The 25,456-nt window shown below is 44.5% G+C and overlaps 2 protein-coding genes across 5 annotated transcripts; both read right to left on the reverse strand.

Moving 5' to 3' along the window:
• Positions 1-739: 739 nt before the first annotated feature.
• Positions 740-7,517, reverse strand: TMEM14C (transmembrane protein 14C). 2 transcript variants are annotated; one of them, XM_024747575.1, is made up of 6 exons: positions 7,417-7,517; positions 6,288-6,357; positions 5,874-5,950; positions 4,939-5,040; positions 2,182-2,262; positions 740-1,266 (listed from the first exon to the last, which is right to left on the reverse strand). In XM_024747575.1, exons 2-6 carry the CDS (start codon positions 6,308-6,310, stop codon positions 1,259-1,261), a joined length of 291 nt encoding a protein of 96 aa, XP_024603343.1. In that variant the 5' UTR covers positions 6,311-6,357; positions 7,417-7,517; the 3' UTR covers positions 740-1,258. The 2 variants fall into 2 exon arrangements, with proteins under 2 accessions (XP_024603343.1, XP_024603342.1); XM_024747574.1 differs by having other exon boundaries at positions 2,175-2,262.
• A 5,428-nt stretch (positions 7,518-12,945) lies between these two features.
• Positions 12,946-24,217, reverse strand: PAK1IP1 (PAK1 interacting protein 1). 3 transcript variants are annotated; one of them, XM_024747570.1, is made up of 10 exons: positions 23,808-24,217; positions 21,557-21,722; positions 18,037-18,157; positions 17,891-17,965; positions 17,320-17,372; positions 16,783-16,928; positions 16,570-16,667; positions 14,648-14,747; positions 13,767-13,890; positions 12,946-13,617 (listed from the first exon to the last, which is right to left on the reverse strand). In XM_024747570.1, exons 1-10 carry the CDS (start codon positions 24,036-24,038, stop codon positions 13,397-13,399), a joined length of 1,335 nt encoding a protein of 444 aa, XP_024603338.1. In that variant the 5' UTR covers positions 24,039-24,217; the 3' UTR covers positions 12,946-13,396. The 3 variants fall into 3 exon arrangements, with proteins under 3 accessions (XP_024603338.1, XP_024603339.1, XP_024603340.1); XM_024747571.1 differs by having other exon boundaries at positions 13,143-13,617; positions 21,557-21,719; positions 23,808-23,933; XM_024747572.1 differs by lacking the exon at positions 23,808-24,217 and adding an exon at positions 23,255-23,704 and having other exon boundaries at positions 13,143-13,617.
• Positions 24,218-25,456: the final 1,239 nt, after the last annotated feature.

The following is a 25,456-nucleotide window of genomic DNA, read 5'->3' on the forward strand; positions in this document are numbered from 1 at the left end:
CAAGTGGGAGGGCAGGTGGGAGACGGATGCATTGGTAGTTTGGAATGAGCAGATGCAAACTATTATATATAGAATGGATAAACAACAAGGTCCTACTGTAGAGCACAGGGAACTATATTCAACATTCTGTGTAAACCATAATGGAAAAGAAAATGAAAAAGAATGTATACACGTATGTATAACTGAATCACTTTGCTGTACAGTAGAAATTAACACACTGTAAATCAACTATACTTCAATAAATTTAAAAAAAAAAGAGGGCCCTGGCAGACATGTCAAACCATGGCATACACAACAAAGATGAGAAAACTAGGACTCCTTTCAAGGAGCTTAAGCCAATCCACAAAATTGTATATGCCTGAATTACATATTCTAAATCCAATCAATACCAGTTCGGATTGAGCTAAGTAGCAAATATCCCTTTTCTTTAAAGAGGGGGAAACTAAGGTAAGGGGTATCAGAATGAGTTAGCTCAGTGCTGGTTAACAACAATTTCATTTTTTTCATTTTTTTTCTCTTTTTTTGGTTACACAGTCCTACTAATCTTAGAAATCCAAGGCTCAATGCAATACCTAATCAAATAATAACTAACTTTCCTTCTTTGGTCTTTAAATTATTCAGGATGGGTAATTCCTAAATAAAATGTTAACAGAAACACCTTCATGCTCTTTTATCTTCTTGCTATTCACATCTCATTCTATGTTCTAGACAGCTCTGGCAACAAAGACACCGAAGAAAATATTATTTACAGTAAACTTTATTTTCATTGATTTCACTTAACATAATTTCAAAGTAGGTCTGTGCTCTAAGATAAGCAAAAGAACAGATATCCTAAATCTCATTAACAGATCTTTTTCACACTGTTCCTCTGAGTAGGGTACAGGGTTTCAGGGGCCCCAATGGCGACACCTTACATTTTATCCCTGGAGATTTTACCTATAGATTCAGAAAGAACAGATAACACCAACATACAAGAATCAAACTGTATGCTTCTACTATAGGAAGAAGCTCTTGTGTTACACTCTACCCACCTCTTTACGGTTGTAATGATAATAACTGACTTTCTTCTCTGCAAAGCTGGGTTTTTTGGGTTTGTTTTTGTTTTAAGTAAAATGTCAGAATATGTGAAAATGCTGTACTTATTTATCTTAATATGCTAAAAACAGTGAAAATTTTAAAATTCTTCATGAGTCCAAGCTGGGCCATGACTACTACTGATGGGATTGACCCAACACACTAATTCCAAGTTTGGCGACCATCAGCAAACTGTTCAAAGGAAACACATAAAAAACAAAAAATCAGATAAAGAACAGCACAGGCCCTTGACTATTTTTAAGGGACTGGGACTCAGCAGGTCCCTCACAACTACATGGCGAGGAGATGCCAAGGCAGAGCAAGCAGGGACGAACTCCCACCCCTGGAGGTGCCAAAGGAAGAACTCGTGAAAGGCAGTCCTGCACTGGGGCTTTGAAATCATACACGTGAGCTGAAGTTCCTAATCTAACAGCCAATAATTCAAAGATGAGAAAACAAGGCTGGAGAGACCAAGGCCTCCCCAGTCAGGCAGGTCATCAGTGGTAGGTCTCCAGCCTCCCAGTTTACAGCTCTTGACCTTGGTCTATGCTGATTATAAAACATAATTCTTGACAGCATCATAACTATGATCAAGGTTGGGTAAGTAATCTTTTTCCAAAGCAGATTTTTAAAAATTCTATTTTGGGGGTATCTTTATTATACTTAAAGACTACATTTTTAAGAACAATCTGGTTTGGATTTTATAATTAAAGTTAATTACGACTGACGTTAAATAGGATTCAGTCAGAATTCCCTTTCAGCAAAATTTTCAATAATAAAGGACACCTTACAACTAAGAAACATGGACCCCATGCTGAAAGTCACACAAACGGCTGCAGTCGTGGAGCTTCCTCCAATGCAGAAAGGGGCCAGGATGGACCAGAGAGCAAATGTGAAAGCAAAAACCATTCCCAAAGTGAACGAATATACTTATTTCATTTTGACATTAAATCTGCTGTTTTTGCAGCCTTTCCTGTTTGTATATGAATTTAAATCATTTCAGTCGATGCTCAGCATCAGATATACTGAAACAAGTAAAATTTTGAATGTCTAAAGTGTTTGGGGCATTAAACTAGAACTAGCAATAGAGCAGAGGGTACCTGGCACCTGCAATTAAGCCTGCAGGCATAAATTTTCCAGAGTGGTAGAATCTCATTCCCATAATGCCAGCCAAGGTTCCAGATGTAACTGATGAAAAGATAAAAAGAGTCAAAGATCACTACATCTTATATGTTGGAGGATGAAAATGCGGCCAAACTCCCACCCATCTTTCAAGGGCCCAGACCTCATACCTCCTCCTTCCCCGAGTCGGGGAGCTCCACAGCCACCCACAGTCAATGGGACCAAGTACAAATACTGGAGTCAAAGGCTCTCAGTGTCTGAGCCCAGCCTGCCTTTCCAGCCTCACCTCCTACCACTCTTCAGCCATAAATTTCTTAGTTTTCTCCTAAATGGCATTTTTCCTATGCCAATGCTATTTACCCTGTGTGCTCTTAGGCTCTTCCCACTCGACATCTATTCAAATACCTACCACCTGCCATGCACTGCACCAGGTGCTGGGAACACAACTGTCATCAAAAAGATCTCTGCCCTAACGGCGTTTGGAGTTTGATAGGACTAACTTGAAAGAATCACACAAATAAAAACTCAGAAGTATAATCTGTGCTACAGGCGCCAATTAATGCAAAACAAATAACGTGATGAACAGGGGATCCAGCCCATTGAGGGAGAAGGACTTGCTGAGAAAGTGAAGACTGAGCCGCGATGTGAAGAGTCGCGCTTAACGAGCTCAAGGGGAGGAAAGCACATTCCAGGCAGAGGGTGTAATATACGCAGGGCCCTGCAGGGAGAGGGGGCTGCTAGACGTGGTGTGGCACAGAAACCGAGACTGAGGGAGGAAGAGGGCCACGGCCTACAGAGCCTCGAGGGCCACGGGACGGACTGTGGTCTTCTTCCGAAGAGCAATGAAAAGCCATTAAAAGATATTACACAGAGGGATACATACAAAGAGCTGCATTCTGAAAATATAATTGTGGCTGTACCACAGGGAGCAAACTTCAGGGAAAACAGAGAGGAGGTAGGGTACCAACTGAGAAACTTCCTCGGGAATGCAGGCAAGAGGGGGGCTAACTGGGGCGTGGATGGTGGCCGTGGAGGTAGGGAAGGGGACAGCCTGGGATACGAGTTGCAGGTAGTGTTGACAGGACCTGCTGATCAATCAGACAGAGATGGAGGGGAGGGGAGCAACGGAGACCCAAATGGAGGGAGGACACCAGGAGACCAAGCGTGTGTGAGGATAGGAAGCCAGGTGTGGGCAGATGCCATGACACAGCTGAATGCTTTCGAGCAGGCAACTGGATACACGAGAGTAAAGCTCGGAGAAGAGAGAAATTTGTGAGTCATTTGTGTATCGGTGGTAATTTAAGACCTGGGCTTCAACCATATTGCCAAGTGAGAGAATATAAAGAACATTAAAAGAGCCAGATTTTAAGAACCTTGGTATCTAATGGTTGAAATGGAAGACAGGTCGACAAAACAGACAAAAGGGAATCAGAAAATAAAAAGGAAAAACAAGAGAATGGAAAATGGATTGGTGTACTGTGCTGAGAACAGCTAAAAGGCCAAATTAAATGAGAACTAAGTGTAAGCTGAATTTTGAAACACACAGGTTCCTGGCAGCCTCAGGGAGAGCTATTCCCGTGGACTAAGGGGCCAGAAGTGGAGGCCGAGGTGGGTTGAGAATGTGAGGTGAGGAAGTGAAGATGGGAGTGTAATGGCTGTTTTTTAAGAGAAGTTCCTGAAGAGGAAGCAGAAGGGCAGCAACTGAAGAAAGCAGTGGGGTCACGAGAGGTCCTTTTTTTTTTTTTTTTAAAATGGGTGAGAGATAAGCACATCGGAGAAGGGCTGGCATCAGTGACGGTGTAAAGCTCCGGGGAAGGTGAAGCAGTAGAGACCCAAAGCCTGGTGGAGGGACCAGCCTTGGAGACAAGAACCAGGACAGGGGAAGGCCTAGAGGCCGATGGCATGAGGGAGTCTCCACGTGACGGCTGCTGTTTTGTCTTCAAGTAGATGGTGAGGTTGCTCGCTGGGGTGTCAGAAAGGGGACAAAGGGGCCTGAGAGTAACTCCGGGGCTGCAAGAGAGCCGCCGAGCAGAGCTGAGAGCTGGGCGCTTCCTCCTTCCCAGCCCAGGCCGACTTGGACAAACCACTGTGACACGCCCGCTCTCCGTGAGGGCCAGAACTGCGTGTTTTCTCATCCTGTGGGTTTGTGGGGACAGCGAGGGGCCCACACACCCAGTGTCTGACACAGGGTGGGGCTCAGGAAAAATGCACCAAAGCCACCCTGATAAGTAACCTTCCCCTCCCCACGCCCCTCACCGTCTGTGCTGCTCATAGGACATGGAAGCAGCCCCAGTCATGTTTTATGTCCCCGGTGAAGGTAAAGCCTCCCTGAAGGCAGGGCCTACATCTTACACACTTAGTTTACATCTAAAAGGCTAACAAATGATTTTCAAATGGGAAAAATGCAATACCGATGCAAACCTAACCCAGACATGTGGTCCTTCAGTGACGCTCAAGCAGACGGTCTTCAGCGGGGAATCACAATGGTTAAGAGACACATGCCTGCCTTACACAAGTTTAACACTTACTTCACTGGGTAAATCTACATTCATGAGGTATGAAAACCTTTCCATATTCTGTACATAAAAGATAAGTAGAAACCAGCACAAGACGCCCCCGCCCCGCCCTCATTTCAAAACTTGCCTAGGACTTGGCAGAAGCAGTAAAACCGTCGCAATGTGAAGAACCTGTCACATCCCACCAACCCAGGGATGCGTCAGGGAGACGCTGAAACCGACATACCTAAGAAAACCCAAATGTTCCTTGGATCCTGAGACAGCTGATAGGCCCCGAAGCCCGCTAATCCACCGAAGAGGAGCCCGGCAGCCAGGGACGGGACACTGCCTGCAGGGAAGCAAACACACAGCTGCACTGCAATGGCAGACACTCATCTCACTGACAGAATCCACCAGACCGCCCTCCCCTACAGAGGAAAACAGCAAAGAGAACGTCTCTCAACGCGGTCCAGGACCAAGGCATTCTCAACGAGGAAAATGTATGGGGGAGTTTGCCATTTTACCAGAGAGGTCAGGGTCGTACCACATGGGTCCTCTCTCCTCTAACACGCAGGACACTTCCTCCCAGGGAGAAAGGGAGGGCTCCGAGCCAGGCCTGATTAACCCTGCAAGGACTGGAACTCTCCATGGGCAGGACCTTGGGCTCATCCCCAAAGGAAAGGGAAAGAGAGTCAGTGAGTTAAAAAATGACCTGGAGAGCAAGAATTCTGGTGTGTGCGATGGCAGGGGGGATGCAGGCAAGGAGTGGGGTGGAAACAAGCATGTTCACTGACACATCTGTGCCCTGTGCCTGATTTAATGCGGAGACCTCAAAACTGCTTCTGCGAAGACTAGAGGTTTCCTTCTACTTGAAGAGCAGAGATGGCCCTCTGGGGTCAAGGCTGATGTATGGCAGGTGATGATAATAACAATCTACTACCATCCCTAACCGGTATCTTTATCTAAAGAGTCAAAAAAACAAGTGACTGGACAAGAAGCCTGGTGTAGCTCAGCCGGATAACCGCCAAGGCAAGTACAGCTACAGGACTGATAATAAGCCTGCACTCCAGCGAGAGGGCCTAAAGCAAACCTGACTCCAATAAGACTGCAGTTTGAGGACCCTGGGGACTCACTCTTCACCGGGAATAAGATTTTAAGAGGTTAAGTAACTACAAACCGTACCTGCTCTTGCATAGCCAATGATCCCGCCGGAAGCAACCAGTGCTGCGTAGCCAAAGCCGATCCAATGTAAAGGCACTCTGAAAACGGAGCAGTAAGAAATCAGTGCCAACCGTGTTAAAAACACAAAAAACAAACGAAACAGCATGGAACCATAGAATGGGATCAAAAAGGTCACCATTCCAGAACAATCCTATCATGGTAAAAACGCAAATAAATCCCAGAGAGGTTAGATGGCTTGCCTAGAGTCAGTGGCAGAGCTGGGACTCGAACACAAGTCCCTGGCCTACATGTCCATATCCTCCCACAGCCCAAGCTGTCCAGCAGTCTTGGCTCAGCGCCCTTTTCAGATGATGAAAGAAACTCGGGTTTTGAAAAGCTCCTGACTATTCCACCCCCATTTCACTGGGCACTTACAGTGGGCCAGAGTCCTTCTCCATTGTTCTCTTTCACTCTGTCCAAATGGAAGATCACACCAGGCCTGCACCTGCGGAGGAGGGGCTGGATCAGAGGCAGTTAACAGCACAGCTCGCTAGCAGCCAGGAAGCAGTGCGTCCAAGTTCCAGCTCCAGACCCTTGGGAGCTAAGAAGAATGGGCAAGCCACCCAACGTCTCTAAGCCTCAGTTTCCTTCACCGTACCTACGCTGAGGATAGCAATGGTACAAATTTCCTAGGGCTACTATGGGCATTAAATGGGATAATATGTAAAGGCGCTTTGCACAAAGTAATTGCTGAACAGATACCAGCCGTTCTAGTAATAACCTAAATTCTAATATAACATAGGCCCACAGGACACTTCACTGACCAGCTCTGTACAGTTAATGAGCTAATCTCCTCAACACCTAACCAAATTATAACTAAACTGGAAAGTAAACACACCTCCTGTGCCCTTAATTCAAGTATTTTAGTTGCCCTTTCTGGGGGGAAAGGGTGCTGCTTTTTACCCCTGCCCAAAGAATTGATTTCAATACTCAACATTTGTAAAGTTTCCAGATGGTTATTTAACTTTGCATTACTCATAATTATCGTTAGATGGGGGGCGAGGAGGAAGGATGAAATATACAAAGCCCAAGTCATAATTACGTAGAACACTACACCCTTGGCAAAGCAGGGTGTAACTCCTAATTTCTTAAAGAAATGCATCTGGTATCCAACGAGGCTAAGCTTGAAAATACATAACCTCTTCTGTTTAAATTATTGTCTATAAGGGGGGGGGCTTGGAATTGTACCACCGCCATTAATTCGACGTAACACTGAGCCACCGAGATTTTTAAGGAGATGGCCCAATAAAACCTCCAGGAAACTAATGACCTCGACGCTACCTCGGTAAGCATCTGCCTCAGGAGCTCAGGGTCTCCGCGGGATTCACAGCCCACTTTAAGGAAAGCAGGAAACGAGGGACTACACAAGCACCTACCACGCAGCCTAAAGCCGCCGCCTGGATCCGGAGGACGAAGAGCAGGCGGCAGCAAAGCCTCTCAACTCATTTCTAAAAGTCAAAACAGGTGTAAAATAATAGTAATAATAATGCCAAAGTACACGAACCTCCTTCCCAAAGGTCTGCACTCGCCAACGAAGGGGCACACGGCTACGAGGCAGGAGTCGCACTCCTGCCGGAAATGTCGCAGCGCTTTCTCTGAGTCCGGGGGCGGGGCTTGGCACGGGGCGGGGCTAGAGGCAGGGGTCGAGGCGCTCCGGACGTCCCGGGGGCAGGGCATGGGGCGGGGCTTGCGACGGATAGGCCGGCGCGTGCTCTTTGTCTCCGGGTCAGGGAGTATCCGAGCGCTCCGTGTATCCGGGGAGCTGGGCGTGGTGCAGGCCGTCCAGCACTCGTCCCAGATCCGAGCCACCCTGGCCTAAATCCGGAAGCCCAGGCTTGGAGTCTAGTTTTGCAAGAGGCCTTTGCGAGCTGGGCCAGGTCTGCGGTGAGGGGGGGGCTGCCACCGATGGGGGTGAAGGGCATCCGAGGCTGGATTTTGAAGGACTGCATCAACAGAGGGCCCTATTACCAGGTGTCAACCAGATGCAGGCCATCGGGGAGGACTGTCACTCTAGCCCTATCACGTTATTTGCTACCATGGGAAGGGACTACTTTCTATCTGCAGAAGATAGGGTGGCCACTAGACAGGCTAGATAGTGTGGCTCACTTCCCTGTTTGTTTCAAAGAGTGAGGCTACTTGAAAAGCATCTTAAAAGGGAACAGTGGGGGGCTTCCCTGGTGGCGCAGTGGTTGAGAGTCCACCTGCCGATGCAGGGGACACGGGTTCGTGCCCCGGTCCGGGAAGATCCCACATGCCGTGGAGCAGCTAGGTCCGTGAGCCATGGCCGCTGAGCCTGCGCGTCCGGAGCCTGTGCCCCGCAACGGGAGAGGCCACAACAGTGAGAGGCCCGCGTACCGCATTAAAAAAAAAAAAAAAAAAAAAAAAGGGGGGGGACAGTGGGTGAGTTACATTTGCAAGTACCTCTGTGATGCCCCCGTGGCCACACGTTATCTCCACTCCCATTGCATATCTGCTTCTCTTCCCTGCGTTTCCTGCACCACCATTCACTCAGTTGCTGTAACACCAAAATGTGGGTGGGTGTCACGTTTGGCATCTCTCTTTCATCCCCTACAAGTATCAACAAGAATAGATCTTATATATACAATCTTGAGTGAAAAAGCAAATTGCAGTGCATTGGCAACTGAAAAAAAATGCACAAGGAGACAGTTGTGAGCTAAGTTTTATTGGGGGCAAAATGGGGACTATAGACCCAGAGACAGCCTCTCAGGTAGCTCTGAGGAATTGCTCCGAAGAGGTGGTGGCTGGCGGGGTGAGTCAGTATATGTGCTTTTGGTAAAGGGGGTTGGGTGCCCTCAAGCACACATTTTGACGGAAGGTTGGTGCTAGTCACAAGGAGCAGGTGTCTCTGTTAATGATTTTAGTGCTTTTCTAGATGTGAGAAGATGCAAGAAATTGGGCTCATAAAACCTTCCCCTGAAAATATCTAACTCTCTGCCAGTTTTTCCCAGAGCACGGGGTGCCTCATTCCTGATCTCCAGCCAGAACTCCTTTCATGGTGTGTGGAAGGTCAGTGAGTGCAGTGGCTAGGGACCTAATCCTTGTAGAGGCAGATGGCGAGTGACAATTTTTTGTTGGCAGCATACATACTTTGAAAGAAGATCTTCCACTTGCAGCAACTCCTACTTTTCAGATATCAGAAGTGAAGTCTGTGTTTACCACAGCTGATTCTAACCAACCGAAGCTGATAGTGACTAAGAACTCTGAGCAATTCCACTTAGGCCAGACCCTCAACAACTTAATGGAAGACTCTCCTTAAAAAACAAGGACAGGGGCTTCCCTGGTGGCACAGTGGTTGGGAATCCGCCTGCTAGTGCAGGGGACACGGGTTCGAGTCCTGGTCCGGGAGGATCCCACGTGCCGCGGACCAACTGGGCCTGTGCGCCACAACTACTAAGCCTGTGCTCTAGAGCCCGCAGCCACAACTGCTGAGCCTGCGTGCCACAACTATTGAAGCCCGTGCGCCTAGAGCCCATGCTCAGCAACAAGGGAGGCCACCACAATGAAAGGCCCGTGCACCGCAACGAAGAGTAGCCCCCGCTCGCCGCAACTAGAGGGAGCCTGTGTGCAGCAACGAAGACCCAACGCAGCCAAAATAAATAAATAAAATTTATTTTTTAAAAAAAATGACAGGACTTGCCTTAACCAGCTGGGATGATTTAGGGATTCATTTCTCCCTATGCACATGCAAGCTTCAAACCTTAGTTAAGCCCACCATGATCCTCCCCCTGCCTTTTAGACTTAAAGAAATTGAACCACAGAGAATTAGTTACCTATAGTCCTAGCCCTTGGTTGAGCTGTTATTTGAAATAAGCTGTCCTACACCCTTAACTCTACCATAATGCATAGTTTCATGTGCAGTCCATCATAAAATATAAAATAAATGAAAGGAACCGGTTTCTGCTCTGTTTCAGTTGGTTCCACACAAGGATTTGTGTTTAGTAATGTTTCTAGTTGACATTAGCATATTTTAGGAGATAGCTCAGCTCTTAACTAGGAGCCCACTGAATAGTACTGGAACACTGAACCACAAGTGTGTCATGGGGCGTGACGAAGATTGTGTGAGGGACTAAGTTTTTAGTCTCTGGCCACTGGGGCCTATCAATGGGATGTTTTTCTGTTAGTTTGTTTTCTGTTTTGTTTGTTTTTTTTCACAGAGGCCTCAAGTCAGGATTGTCTGCTAGACATACATGTACACCCACCCATAACCAGAGCAATAAAGACCATCTGCCGCAACAGAAGAGCTCACGAGGAAGGAATAGCGCTTCACTTTGAGCATTATTTTATCATTTTTGGAGCCTTGTATGTGTTGAATTCGCACTTAAACAGACCTCAAGCAAAAATGGTCAAAATCAAATGCCAGTTGCAGTGTTGCAAGTCAACATCTACTGAGTATCCACAATACTGTCTTCAGGAGTATTTCATAGCTTTAAGACTGACATCATCCATTCAATAAAATTTTCTCCAAGAAATTAATAAATGAGATTATGAAAAAAAACGGCCTATTTTTTTCAACCTACCTTATCTGCCACGTGCTTCTAGGACCTCATATATTAGAGCCATAATAATACGAGCAAAGCATACAGTGAGCTTATTACACGCAGGACACTGAAGTGCCTGACATCGACGAACTCATTTAATCTTCATAGCAACCCTATGCGGTAAAGACTATTACTTTCTTCTGCTTTTATACATGGAGGAAATTAAGGCAGAAAGGGGTTCTCTCGCTGGTATAAGGTCACACAGTAAAGGGTAGGGCTGCCTAACTCCTTTAGTCTGTTCTCAGTACCGTGACCAAGACAATCCTGTTACAAATTGGACTGCAGTCGTTCCTCAGCTCCAAACCCTCCAGTGGCTCCCTTACCTCCCGCAAAGCCCTGCACACCTCCCTCCCGGACCTCAGCTCCTATTCCTTTCCCCTTTGCTGATGCTGCTCCAGCCTCCTTGCTTGCACCTCCGAGCACCTGCTCGTGCAGCTGTTTCATCTGCCCGGAACCCTCTTCCCGGATAAATCTCTCGCTCACTCCCTCACCTCCTTTAAATCTTCATTCCAATGTCACCTTCTCAGTGAGGCCTTCCAGGATCATCTTATTTAAGACTACGACCATCTGCATTTCCTTCCGTAGCTTTTCTCCACGGCACTCACCTCCTAAGTGGTATATAACTTACGAATTGCAATCACCTCCCCTCTCTAGCATGCAAGTTCTCGAGAGTGAGGATCGTTGCCTGGCACAGCAGGGCCCCACAAGCATGCGTTGAAAGGCCGAGGACATGTAGTGAGAAGTCAGCAGCTGCTTCAGAAAGAGGGCAACCGGCAGAGTCAGAGACAGGAGGGAGAGATTGCCCTGGCTGCACCCTGCCTCTCTGAGGTCTGGCTCTCTCCCGGCCCCGGCCTGTCAGACACCTGTGTCCTTGTCATAAACCCATCCCCGTGCCTTCTGAAGTTCGGGATAGCTAAAGTTGCTTTTTGTTTCTCGCAGCTGAGTCTTTCTTAACAGAGGTAGCATCCCGTTCCCTCTGCCAGAAATGCCTTTTTCTCCTTGTTCAAAACTCAGTCTCTTCTCTTACTGAAGTCAAGCTGCCACCAGCCACCACAGGCTGTAATACATTTCTTACCAAAGCTTTTGTCCTTTGTGTAGGGATCTTTTTTTTTTTTCCTTTTCGGCCCCTAGAATCTAGGATAGTGCCGGGTACACGGTGAGCGTTGTTCAACGCAGGCCCAGTGAATAAACAAATGGAGAGTGGAGATAGAGGTGGCCTTCAGAGATTTCAAAATACTGAGGAGTGAATTTGCAATAAGGAGCTGCTCATACATTAATATCAAAATAGACAATCCAGCACAGAGATGGTTGAGATTATAAACAGACTATACATCCCTAGGAGGAGGAAAAGGAAATGAACCTGACTCCCCCCAAATAGGTATTTTTTCATACAAACTGGTTTGTGCAATGGCCTCCAAGTACACTACCAGGCAAGCTCTGCCAGAGGTCACTGAGCAGACAAGCGCAGACCAAAATAAAATGTTCGAATCACATGGTTTATAGCAATTTTATATGTAATTGCCAAAACCTGGAAGCAACCAAGACGTCCTCCAGTAGTGAATGGTAAACTGTGGTACATCCAGACAATGGAGTACTATTTATTACTAAAAAGAAATGAACTATCAAGCCATGAAAAGACACAGAGGAAGCTTATGTGCATGTTAGTAAGTGGAAGAAGCCAATCTGAAGAGGCTACAATACTGCATGATTCTAACTACATGATACTGTGGAAAAGGCAGAACTTCGGAGATGGGAAAAAGCTCAGTGATCATCAGCGGTGGAGATGGGGAGAGATGAACAGAACAGAGTGGCAAATCTGTCCCTTCTCTCAATATTGTTATAAACCCAAAACAGCTATAAAAAAGTAAAGTCTCAAAAACAAAATAACCAAACCTATATTCATCTTTGTTTACAGGCCTGAAGTAAGACAACAAAGAGTTGGATGGAAATGTCAGACACATGGTTTGGTTCGTTTCCTAGATGATTTCCTCTCGTGAAGTGAGCGGCACTTTAGTGTCCAAGTGTTAAGATCCTCATTTTGCCTAATCAGGAGGGAGTCCCCTGCTGGCCTCAGGGATTTAACATCTTCCCAGCTAAGTCAGACCTATAAATCCTCTGCTACTGTGTCTCTTCAAAACATCCAGTAATCCATTAAGGAAAATGCTTTAATTTTCTAGGTAAGAAAAGAGTATCATCAACGGCTAGTTTTAAGACCACCTTTGTCAGAAGATTAGCTAAGCGAGTTTTTTGGATGCCCTGAAACAGATGGGAAAATAAAAAAAGGAAATGTCATTTTCCTGTCCTTAAGTAACCTCTTAAACAAACCACTGCTTGGAAACAGAATAGTTACATGAAGTTTGGAAGCCTCTCTTTAACTTTCTTATGTACATAGCCCTAAACTTAAGCATATGCTTTACACATACATATTTTATTTTATATATCTAATTTTTAAGCTTGTCTTAACATACTTCCTGGTATGAAAATCTTTTTATATCTTTTGTTACCAAAACAAACAAAATCCGCATTAAAATTACTAGAACCACGTGAAAAAGCCAAAGTAATGCAGGTTTTTCATTCTTCCCTCACTTAGGAGAAAAATCTGAAAAACAATTCCTTGATCTACTTCTGGTAAAGAAATGCATTCAAGATTTTGTATTATTTTAAGCTATAATATTTTGAGAAAGATCTTTATTTGCCTTACACAACAGTAAAAATTATATATTATACATTAACATACTATATATTGCCATGATATATAATTAATAAAATATTGCCTATCAAAAAGTTTTACCACTGTTTAAAAAAACAAAATGCTGAAAGTGATTTTTAAGCTGTACATTTTCTTCAAAAGAAGAAATTCCTAGCTTTTACTCAGAAAAAAAAAAAGTACATTTGAAAGTTTTTCTCTTAGGAGAAATCTGGGATTCACTGCATCATTCGTATTTTCTTCCTTTTGCTCTTCTTTTTTTCTAACATTTCTACTGTTTTCCTCTTCTTGGTTGATATCAGGCTGCTTCCCTTTGTTGGCTTATTACTGTCACCAGTTAAACCGCATTTCTTCGTGTCAGGTTTTAGCTGCCTTTCTTCCTCCTGGACTTCACGGCCAGATTCCTTTTTTTTCCTTTCGGACTGTTCTTTTTTACTTACTAAAATACAAGAAACATTGCATTTAAAGAGTGTTTTTCCCTTTGAAATAAACACAAGCCCACAATAAAGTCATCTGGATCTCCTCCACTTTAATGATTCAAAGAGATAGCAGATTATTTAGTTTCTGTAAACGATCAATTTCATTTACCAGGAGATGGTTCTACAGCTGGAAGCAGGCTTCCTTTCGTGTCTGTCACTCTGTCCAGCCACACTCCAAGACATGTCAGCCTGGCGTTAGTGTTTACTTCACACAGCAAAGACGGGGAAACCCCCTGAAATAGGACCGGCAATTCGTGATAACTAACACAGAGGGATTTTAAATATTACTTTCATTTTTCCATAAACATGTTACCTTAATTTAAAACTTACACTGTATTTTGAGTATAAAATATACTGCCTAGAAGAAATGTATTATCTTGATTCATGACTGGTTTGACTAAGTCCTTCACGAGAGCCAATTTCTAAGAAGGGCTCCACTAAGGAAAGCGACCATTTCATTGTGGTCATTTCTGGGTTTAACAAAGAACCATGCACAAAGTAGGTACTCAACAAACCACAGTCACAGAATGTGTTTATAAGAGAATGAAGAATAATAAACCAAGAATCTGTAAGAGGGAGACTACCAAAGGGAATTTAAGTTTCCAATTATCTGTTTCAAAACTATTGTTAGTTCTACAACTGATCAAAAATTCCCCATTTTTTTTTCCTTAGTAATGGCACTATGTTTATTTAACAAAATCTTACAGAGAACATCAATATACAAAAGAGAAGAAAGTCGTGCTTCTCTGATTTTAACAGCAGGAGTTCTGGAATCCTGTCAGCTCAGACTCACCAATACCAACTCCTGAGGCAGTGCTACGGAACCCTAACTTTAAAACCACGAATGTCAATCATGCCTGGAAGAGATTTTAAAAGTTTCAAGATCTACGCCTTATGACCCTTAAAAAAAATTCCACCTCACTTAACTCAAAATTAATATTGACAGTAAGACTCCCATTCAGTGTATTTACATTGTGCTGAGACACTGACCTTGTCCTCTTTGAGCTTCCACATTTTGATGAAACCATCACTCGATGCTGTAACAATAATATGATGCTCTGGAGTTTCAAAACTGAACATGTCTTTTACCCTAGGATAGAAATAGTATCACCATAAAAGACCCTTTCTTCCAGATAGTATGATACTGCTAGAAAGCTTCTATGCACAGTCTCTTGACTTTTCAATGCTTCAAGTATTTCCAAACTGCTCAATGAACAGTGCCTAAAATTTAACATGCTTCACGCTCCCATGAGTTAGTGAGTCATTTTCAAGGTCTAAATTCCAAGAAAAAATTGACTGTCAATGATACCTTAAGAAAAAGTTGAAAAGATGGTGACAGGTAACTATAAATCATCAGATTATCATAAAGGAAATAAAGATACTTAAAGCCCCTCACCTCAGGAAACTACAAGGTCAGTACCGAGAGAAAAGACAACAGAGATGACCCGAGGCCTCCTCCTCTGCATCTGTTTTTCTTGTCCTCAGTGCCGCCACCCATAGTCTAAGCTACTATCATTTTCCTTCTGGACTACGGAGTAAACTAATCGGCCTCGCTGCTTCCATTTTTGCCCCCTAACAATTTTTGAAAAATCGAACCATGTTACTCCCAGTCTTAAAATTCTACAAAGCTTGGATCTGCTTTATAATAACACGGGAGAGGGAGGAAGTGGTGGGACATAGATAAACCAATATCTACAAAGGCACTTAGTATAAGATTCAAACTCCTCACCATGACTTGCAAGGCCATGCACCATTTGGTTCACTCTGACCCAGTCACATGGGTCTTCTAGCTGTTCCTAAAATACACCAAGTTCTTTCCTCCCTCAGGGCCACTGTGCGTACAGTTCTCTCCTCTTCTTAGAAATAGCTCCTTTATCCCTAAGGTCTCACTCCCCCTTCCCTGATCAACCTATCTAAATAAGTTACCCGTGTTATTCCCAAATCATAATACCCATGTCCTTCCTGTTACAATTACCTGCTTGTTTATCATCTCTCTGTTGCCCCACTACAAGATAAGAGCCAGGAGAGTGCAAGCTCTTGTTGCAGTATTTCATTATGGATGCTCAGTGAATACTTGTTAAATGAATGAATGGCCAAATTTCGTAAGTGCTATACGGCCTTGAAGAATATGTTCACTTCTCAATACAGGGGAAAACTAGGGCCTGTCTAATGATTGCAGTATTCTGAGTATTTACAAAGAGAGATTTCTTAAAGCTGAACTATTATTTAGAAAATAAAAACTAAGAGTTGTCTGAAACATAAAAGAATATGCAAATAAAACACATTAAAGTATAACCATCCATAATCGACTTTTTCAAAATTACAGTTGGAAACAGCAGAGGCAGAGGCAGACAGAACTGGGTTGACTCCCAGCTCCAACACCTAACAGGGGGGTAATCTTGGTCCAGTTACTTAACCGTTTACTCTGAGACTCACATTTACCCCCAGAGATACAGTGAGCAAGAGATAACAAACTGGCACAAGACAGAGGTCAATATGTCATTTATTTCTCCTGCAGGAAAAACAAATAGCGTAGAAAGGTGCTAGAAGTGGACAAGGAGAATAAAGTAAAAGGACAAGAGTGGTCAGGGGCAGAGCTCAAGACTGTTTAATTGTTTTTCCCTGCTCAAGCATGGATTGAGGATTTCAGGCCTCAAGTCTAATGAAATTATTGGGAAAATAAATATCTTGTGCAAGTGACTAGTCCTGATGACAACTTCACCACTTCTGTATCACTCAGGCCAAGACAACAACATGCCCACTATCCTCTTAGGTTCCAGAAATCATATATATGTAGACATGTCTGACTATGTCTGCGGTCGTTCATAAAAAACATATACCCTGCTTTATGAAGCTACTGCATTTATAAGAGATTCTACACGTACATGCACAGAGATTAGTGAAAAAAATACCTGTTTTCATGAGCTTTAAATTCAGAGAGGCACATTAGTGAATCACAGTCAAAAAATCTTACAACCTCTTCATCTCCAGCCACTGCAAGGACAGATTCCTAGGAGAGCAAAAACAGAATACTATCCAGAATGTCATCAACAATGACATCAACAATGTCATCAACAATATCACCACACATACTAAACTCCCATCACTGATTTCCGATCACTTACTGAAAGAAACGTAACAGAAGATACTCTCTTTTCATTTGTGATGGTGCCACTGACGGATGCAGTGTCAAGCTGATAGACATCTATTTTGTTCAGTATGACAACTACGTATTTCTCTCCTCTTGGGGACCATTCCACTATGTGAGCATCTGTAAGTTAAAAGCACAAAGCTGTTGTATTTCATGAATAAAAAAAAACTGATCAGGGTCATAATAAAAACAGCAAATATTTACACTGCATTTTCACATCCATTATCCCATTCAATCTTCACAACAAACTTATAACACGTATTTTGTGAGTTAAATTGTAAACAATGAACTGGTTCCAAGACTCATTAAGGTCATACAGCTGGAAGGTGGCAGAGCCACACCAAGAATCCCAATCTAAAGTGGGAAAAGAAATTAACCTAAAGCATTTGCTCTCAGAGGGAACCACCACCACGCACAAAAATAAATGTATGTGTACATGCTCACAAGAATGTGTGTATATACATTCACGTCCCATCAAATTTTCAAATACATTTCAAACAAAAATACTCACTTTGTTTTATGTTTTTTATGAATGCCGATCTTCCTTCCACAAGATTCCATGTTCTGCAAAACAGGAAGCTCATTTACGGCATAATCACCAACTCTGACCGGGTATAAAGGTAAGTTTAAGGAAGACTCAAATGAAAATTTACTAACTACTTGGCTATTCAGAAGAACTGCCTTCTTTCTTACAGCACCATGTGAAGTATTATCAAGGAAGATTAAAACTCGCTCTGTTCCCACAGCCCTTTCCTATGTATGCTGAGTCCACTGTATTTTCAAAAGGTTTCACCCCCTAAAACTCTTCTTTTTAGGATCACCCTCTACTTCACAGCTTACAACTGCAATGTAACTTGCATGTTTGAATATAGAGCTTGTCGTTTTTTTTCCATTATGAAAAGGTTCACTAGCTTTCAACCTCTCCCTTGTGTCAAAATATCATCAAATGGCTGACAATGTGAGACAATACAGAAACAGAATCTAACTACTATAGTAAAAGATGTCCCGGGGTGGGTTCTCGTTATACTTGGAGAACGAAGACCACAGCTTAGTAAAGGTGCTCTTGGGCCTTAATGACTTACCTTAATGTCTTATCTGTACCCACAGACAGGGCCAACTTGCCAGACGGGTGAATGGAAAGGAAGGTCACATGTCCTCTAAAAGGAAACTGACAGTTAGTCCCCAACCTGACTGGCACCTGGAGGCCGATGGGGAAGTCTGGACTCACTTGTGAGCTTTAATCGACTTCAGGCACTCCCATTTCTTTGCATCCCAGACACAAATGAGGCCGTCCTCCGCCCCGCTGATCAAGTGCCTGTTGCCGTGGAATTTCAGGCAAGTTATTGTGCCTGTGGAAAAACCGAGACAGGCAGAACTAACTTCATTTTGAGTGCAAACTCCATTTCTGGTTTGAAGGCTAAGCTGCAGTAAGAAAACATCCAATATCTTAATATTACCGAAACATGCCTTAAAGTGTTGGGTGAAGAAATTAGTTTGTTTTTCATCTAAGATCATACAATCTCAAGCCTATGTAAATATTTTCAGCAAAGCGTTTCTCTAGTTGTAGATACAGGTTTGAACTAATCAGTTCACTTTCTTGCTTTACATCCCCATAATCATAAATTTTGGAGATGGCTGGCTAGGATAGTTTGAGCAGAAGTCAAACAAAACTAACCAGCTAATCTGGGCGTCAAACCAAGACGCACAGCCATACGACTTCTACTTTCCAAACAGTGAATTAGCTACCCAACCACCCATAATGCAGTTATTATGCCTTCAGAGCTACTTTTGATTTGACTTCTACACAGTTCTTATTCACTGTCATAAGAATTTATTACAATTTCATAAAACAATACACTAATTATGTCTTCTGTATTCTCCTTCCATGGTTAACAAATCTTCCTACATCTTTTTAACTTCTTTACAAAACATTGCACTCCCTTCCACTCAAACTGAAGCCTGGATCGCCCATGCATTTCCCCTACAGCGCTCCTCAAATATTGAAAGGCTGGAGCGAGGTGAGGCGATGGAAGAACCCAGTACTCAATCCCTCAAATCAGTCCTCAAGTAAGATTCCTTATCCTCTGAAGTTTGTGTCACCCAGCTTAATTGCCCTAGAGTTGAGGAGTCGGCAAACCACTGCCTGCCGGCCAGATCTGGCTGGTGGCCTGGTTTTGCAAATGCAGTTTTACCGGAATACAGCCATGCTCACTCAGTTACAAAATGTCTACGGATGCTTTGGCACGGCCAAAGTGAGTAGTCGTAACAGAGACTGTAGAGCCGCAAGGCCTAAATATTTACTATTTTGTCCTTCTCAGAATAAGAGTGTGAACCCCTGTGTCGTTACTGTCCATCTACACACCTCCTGGTCAATCCTTTACACTCTGCCCTTTATATTGAAAGAGCCAGAGATCTGTGCGGAATAATTCTGCACCCCCAAAAAGCACTAATAATATGTGGGCTTATGGACTCCCTTCTCCTCAAAGGGGGAAACTTCAGCCACTTTGCCCATGTTTTCCTCCTTCCCTACTTCTCATTTCGGGAATTTTGCTTTCCCACATCTTCTACTCCTTCTTTCCACGACTCCATTTGTTCCCTGGAAAAGAGCTTATCTGTTACCAACTGTTAGAAAAACAGGATTTGTACCAGGAATGAAGGAAATCAGGAACCCTATTTAATTCATCCCCTATCCAAACTCTTTCTAAGTCCCTTCTTGTTGAACACCTGTACCAATGGGTTTGGACAGACTAGACTCGTTTAACTTATTTCCTCCAAGCCTATGGGAGAGAGGAGGCTTCCTTGTATGAACTGGGATTAGGAGACAGAGAGGAAAAGGAACGTACGTTGAAATCACTCAGAGCCGAGCTTCTGCTGAAAAGCGAGACACCTGTCAAAGTAGCTAAGGACCATCTAATATAAGAAAGACGTTGATCACTCTAAATTTACTGCTAGAAGCCAATGCTTGGTGTGGAACTTCTGAAATATATGATAGTGTAAGAAAAAGGGTACCTGTCTTTATCTGCCTTTCACTGCAGGAAACTAACTTGCTTGGCTGAGTTTCCTCAAACTAAGTATGTATTTAAGTGATTCTACTACCTTAAGTTCCTTCTTCCTTTCCCTTTTCCTTCTGGAACACATGTGAAACCCCTCCTCCTCTGTCCCCTGGGAAAATGCAGTGAAAACAGCACATGATGTTCAATACCCGGGGAAAAAATTACCTGTTCAGTCTTTCTGTCCCTCGGTCCTCCCATTACCCCGGTCAACTGCACCATCGGCGTGGAACACACAACTGTGGCTTGCGGATCAGCCCCCCGACCTCCTCGATGCCAGTAACCTTTGCCTCCTCTGTATTTCGTCCCTCACCCCTAAAGCCCGGACACCGTTACCACCGAGAGCTTTTCCACATTAACTCTACCCTCTGACCACAGCCTCACATCGTCCCAGCCCTTCTTCCACTCACAATCCACCTGGTTTTTTTTACTCTGGAGATCTGCAGACCCTTGACACCCTATCTTCTCTAGGCTGACAACCTATTCTTTCTCCGAAACCCTCAATTCCCTTGTAAATCGATCCTTCTCTTGCACACGTCAAGTAACCGTCCTCTCTCTCCAGAAATGTCTGTGGCTTACTGCAAACACATGCTAGTCCATCCACAGCCTCCAACTTCAGTCCGGCAGGCCCTCGTCAGTCCTCTACTTGTTCCTGGCACCTCTCCAGGAGAGGCATCCAAACCACGAGCACCTTCGTCAGCGCTGCTGCCTCCTTCTCATTCAACCCCCAACCTCCTCCACGCAAGGGCCCCCGAGATCTGGCCCCAACTACTTCTCCAGCCACTCCCATCTCCATTCCAATCCTCTCATAATAGCGAGCTCCTTACAGCTCCCCAGACACAGCAGTGGTTAAAAATACAGGCTCTACGGGCTTCCCTGATGGTTCCGTGCTTAAGAATCTGCCTTCCAATGCAGGGGACGCAAGTTTGATCCCTGGTCGGGGAACTAAGATCCCACGTGCCACAGGGCAACTACGGTCACACACTGCAACACAACTAGAGAGCCCGCGGGCCGCAACTACAGAGCCCATGCACCCTGGCGCCTGTGCACCACAACTAGACAGAAGCCCACGCGCCGCAACAAAGATCCCGTGTGCCGCAACTAAGACCCGACGCAGCCAAATAATAAATAAACAAATAAATATTTTTTAAAAAACAAAAAACGGGCTCTAGACCTAGGGTTAAGTTCCAGTTCCAGTGTTTTGTGACTCTGGGCGAGTCATGGAACATCTCTGAGCCTAGGCTTTCTCTTCTGCGAACTGACGATACAACTATACCTTCCTGGCATACCGCTGGGTACCTGATGGCCCTCAATAAAGTCGGCTCTTCATGTGATGCTACCACTTGTGCTCGTCACACTGCCTGCTCTGCCTGGAATGTCCTTTTCTCTACCTTGCAAGTTTCACCTAGCCAACAACTGATACTTTTCTTATAAAATTATGCAGGTGTCATTTTAAGGAAGTTTTCAATGAAAACTCGCTTCCTCCTCCTTGCCCTCTAGTCTGGGTTAAGTGCCTCCCTTCTGTCCCAATACAGACTGTGAATAACTTAAGGACAAAGAACCACATTTTTTCCATTTCTGTATTTCCTAGCACAGAATCTGCTACGTATCAGACACTTAATGAATTGTTCATCTGAAGTCAAACCGTAAAGTAATAATACCTCAACATTATTGTCTTGAAGAATACAATGTTCTTACCATTGTGATGCACTAGAGCCCCATGGTCTACCTTCTTTTTCATGTCATAAATGTGAATGGTTTCATCTTTGCTCCCAGTGACTACAAAACGGCTACTGACAGCCACTGCTGACAAGGAGGCAGTGTGGGCATGGTGAGTGAAGTCGGCCACAGGAGTCCATTTCTGCTAAAGAGTGATACATACAGTCAGTGCCATGCCACGATCGTATCGTAGTTCTCTACAAAGAGATAAGTGGTTTCACGATCTATGAAAACTCTCAACAGATCCTACAAATGGAGAAAAGACTATGCAATGAAAGGTAGATTCACACAAACAATCTGAGAATTGAATAAGGAAGGTAAAGCAGGAGATGGGAAGGCATCGCTGAGTATCAAAACAATTATGAAGACTGGGCTACGGGGACTTTAAGGTCCCATCCAAATCCTTAACTCCTTAATATGTTTACTTAGATGTGACACTTCCATACCATTCATTCACTCAAATGTCCAAATCTTGACTTGAATTTATTCACTCAAATACTGAATAACTACTATGTGCTTGGCACCATTTTAGGCAGTTGATACAGAGCAGTGAACAAAAGAAACAAAAGTCCTCATCCTAAGGGAGCTGCCATTCCTGTGGGAAGGACAGACAAGACACAAAATGATGTCACAGAGATAAGTATCAACATAACAACGCCTATAAAGAAAAATGAACGGGATTTGCATTAATACTAACATGAGCCCTAGAGAATGACCAAAGATGAGGTCTTGAGAACTCTATGCTTGCTGCCATGAAACTTCTGGATTGGAAAGTGTGACCGGTTGAGTGCGAAGGATGACGGCTGAATACACACACACATACCCCACAAATTAAGGGAGGTGCATCAAGAAGTATTAGCAAAACAAATAAACCAACAAAGAAAAAAAAAATCACCAAACATGTTTGGACACACTTAGGATGTGTTATTGCAAATTAATTCCTAAAAACGACAGCAGGATAGCCCTTCCATCAGTCAGGACCCAGGGGGCCTCTTTTGAGTAAAGGTACAACATTCCTGAAGAGCTGCTATGGCCATAAATCAAAGAACAACCTCTGCTTGTGCATATTACAGAAGGAAGGCTGGTTATCTGGAATATTGCCTGACTAGGTTTAGAAGCAGTACTGGGTAATGGTTAAGCGCTTCAAGCATCAGAGACACCTGGGAATTTGAGTCCGAGGTCTGCCACTTATTAGCTCTGTGGCCTTGAACAAGTCGCTTAACCTATCTCAACTTCTGGTTCCTCATCTGTAAAATGGGAATAACTGTATCTGCCTCAGAGGGGTGCTGTGAGGACTACTCTGTGTCTGGAACATGGAACGCAACGTAATTACAGAAAGAACACAATCAGCAGCAGCATCTTTGAGTATTCAAAACAGGTACCTTTCAGCCAAAGGCAGATTAACCACCAGAGTAGAAAACAAAATAAATAAAAACAATCAGTCAAGTCATATACTTCCAATTTTCTAGTTAATTCAAGACTGACACTTTGACTTCTTCGTAAACAAGTACTCAAAGAAACAAGTTTCTGGGAAATACCTAGGACTGCTTAGGGGAAAAAAAACAGCACAGGACTAAAAGTTAAGGGATCTTGCTTCTAGTCCTGGGTATGTCCTATCTGCTTCACTACTGCTAATTTACTGAACCTTTTAACGCACACACCCAGTAAAATTCTTACATTTTGTTGTAATTTTTCTGCACGTGTTTGCCTCCCTCATCCTCTCCTCCTTATGTCGGGAAGATCTCCAGTGCAGGATCCATGCCTTTCGCTTCTTTGCACCTTCACTGCAAGTACTGGCCTCACCGTAAGGGCCCAATAATGAACTGGTGTCACTTTATCTGTGAGGAGTTTTTCCGGATTTAGCTCAAATATTTTGTAAAATACCGGAACATAAATTCAGTGAAAGGGCGAACTGTTCTTTCATTAAACCCTGAACACCTCACGGGCTGTCAACTTGGATTCATAATCTACGGCCCACTGGCCCGTTTGCAGAAATGCCAGCTTCCTTCGTGCACAGTAGTCGGAATGTTTACTACGAAAGACAGGCATCGTCTCGTCGTATGAAACGCCTTTTCCGTGTTTTAAAAGGCTAACGTGTATTTTAAATCTCCTGAGCTTCGTCACCGAATCCCTAAGAAATCAGACGGTGCACTCCCTTGCTGCGCTGTGGGAACCAGACCCGACGGCGCCCGCCCCACCCGCGGCGGCCCCTCCCCGCGCGGGCTCTCACCTCCTGGTCGCCGCTCGCCTTGGGCTCCAAGTGTACAGCGAACCCAAAAAGTACCTGCTCGTAGCATCCAGCTACCAGCTCCATGCAGCTGGGCACGCGGCTCCTCCCGGAGGCAGGCTCAACGCAGACCGGTAGTGACGAAAGCGGATGCAAGGGGGAGGAAGGGGTCCTTCCTGCGCCGGCGCCCAAGTTTACGTCAAGACCGCGGGGCTGCCTTTTAGGCGCCTGCATCCGTGGGAGGGATTTCAGGGCTAGAAGATCACGCGGAATTTCCAAGAAGGGAATAATGAAGGACGCCCCATGACGAGATTCTCATTTCAAGGAGAAAAACAAACAAACAAACCTGGGGACTACCAGGCATATTCTAGGGAGCCTTGAGCTAGGCGCTTCTGAGGCGAGTGGGCGGGACATCCTCTGCGGAAGCCCCTCGTTTCCGGTACGTCTACGGAAGGGGCGGGGCAGCCTCAGGCCTGGGCGGAAGGCGTAGAGGAGGCTCGGTGTTTCCGCGTTGTGGGTCAACGTGGACCCGTGTCTGTAGTGGGCGGTGATAGCGGGACAGGAGTTAGGTCTCCTTGTTGTGCAGGAAGCCGAGGAATAAACATTTCTCGCTCACATTCTCTGTAACGGAACAAGGAGGGGTGGCATTTAGGGTTCGCCGTTATCAGAGGAGTCCGATTCCCTCGTTCCCGCGCGGGCCCGATAATCTCGTCCTGCACACCTTTCCTTGCAGCTCCGTTATGGATTGTCGAACTCTGGGGGCAAATTGGCCAACGTTGTGGCACATCCTGGGGAGGGAGGAGGACCCTTTACTTGAGGGGAGTAAAGACATTACTTGAGGACGAACGGTATATAGTCATCCTTGGTCAGGTTCCACAAAGAAATCTCATTTATTTCCGTTTCACCACCTCCCCCAGGTTAGGTGCAGAGTCAAAAGTGAGTAAAAGCAAAGCCCTAGTTGGGTTTGAGATTTTCACGAGATAACGGAGATTCAGAGATGTGTTAGGACAGCTTCGCACGGACTTAATAGAGTAAATCTTGGAGCGTAAAAATAGTCTCGTGAACGCCGTAGCGGGTGGATATGACGGATGGGAGGTTGACACACAGGTTGGTGTCGACCCTTCAACCCCCATATGGATTGTAACACATCCTATAGCTCTTAGACCCTCTTGTCTCTGAGGACATTTGTTCACCGGTGTTCTGAATCGTCAGTCCGTGTTTTACTCAGGGTTGTTTTAATTGATGCTGGTTTGGATACCGTAGAAATGATTTCATTTTGGTTGCTTTGGTTGTCACTGCAGCACAAGGGAAGCCTTGTCTTCTGTGTGCTTTGGCGACTCCATGTGTAAGGACTCCTCAAGCACTGAAATACTGAAGTCCAGCTCATTCTCAGCCTCTTGAAAACCAGTTTCACTGTTTGACAATAGAGGCACCCATGAGGGAGAGTGCGGGCTGGGTCCCAGACCACCGCAATGACGTGTCACACGAGTTCTTTGTTTTCCCAGTGTATATAAAACTTAGGTTTGTATTATACTGGGGCCTATTAAGTGTGCAATACCTTATGTCTTAAAAATGCACATTCCTTAATTTAGAAACACTTTATTGCTGAAAAGTGCTAACCATCATTTGAGGCTTCGGCAAGTCCTAGTAGT

This window comes from Neophocaena asiaeorientalis, unplaced genomic scaffold (genome assembly GCF_003031525.2).
Source record: "Neophocaena asiaeorientalis asiaeorientalis breed wild unplaced genomic scaffold, Neophocaena_asiaeorientalis_V1.1 scaffold960, whole genome shotgun sequence".
Taxonomy (NCBI): Eukaryota; Metazoa; Chordata; class Mammalia; order Artiodactyla; family Phocoenidae; genus Neophocaena; species Neophocaena asiaeorientalis.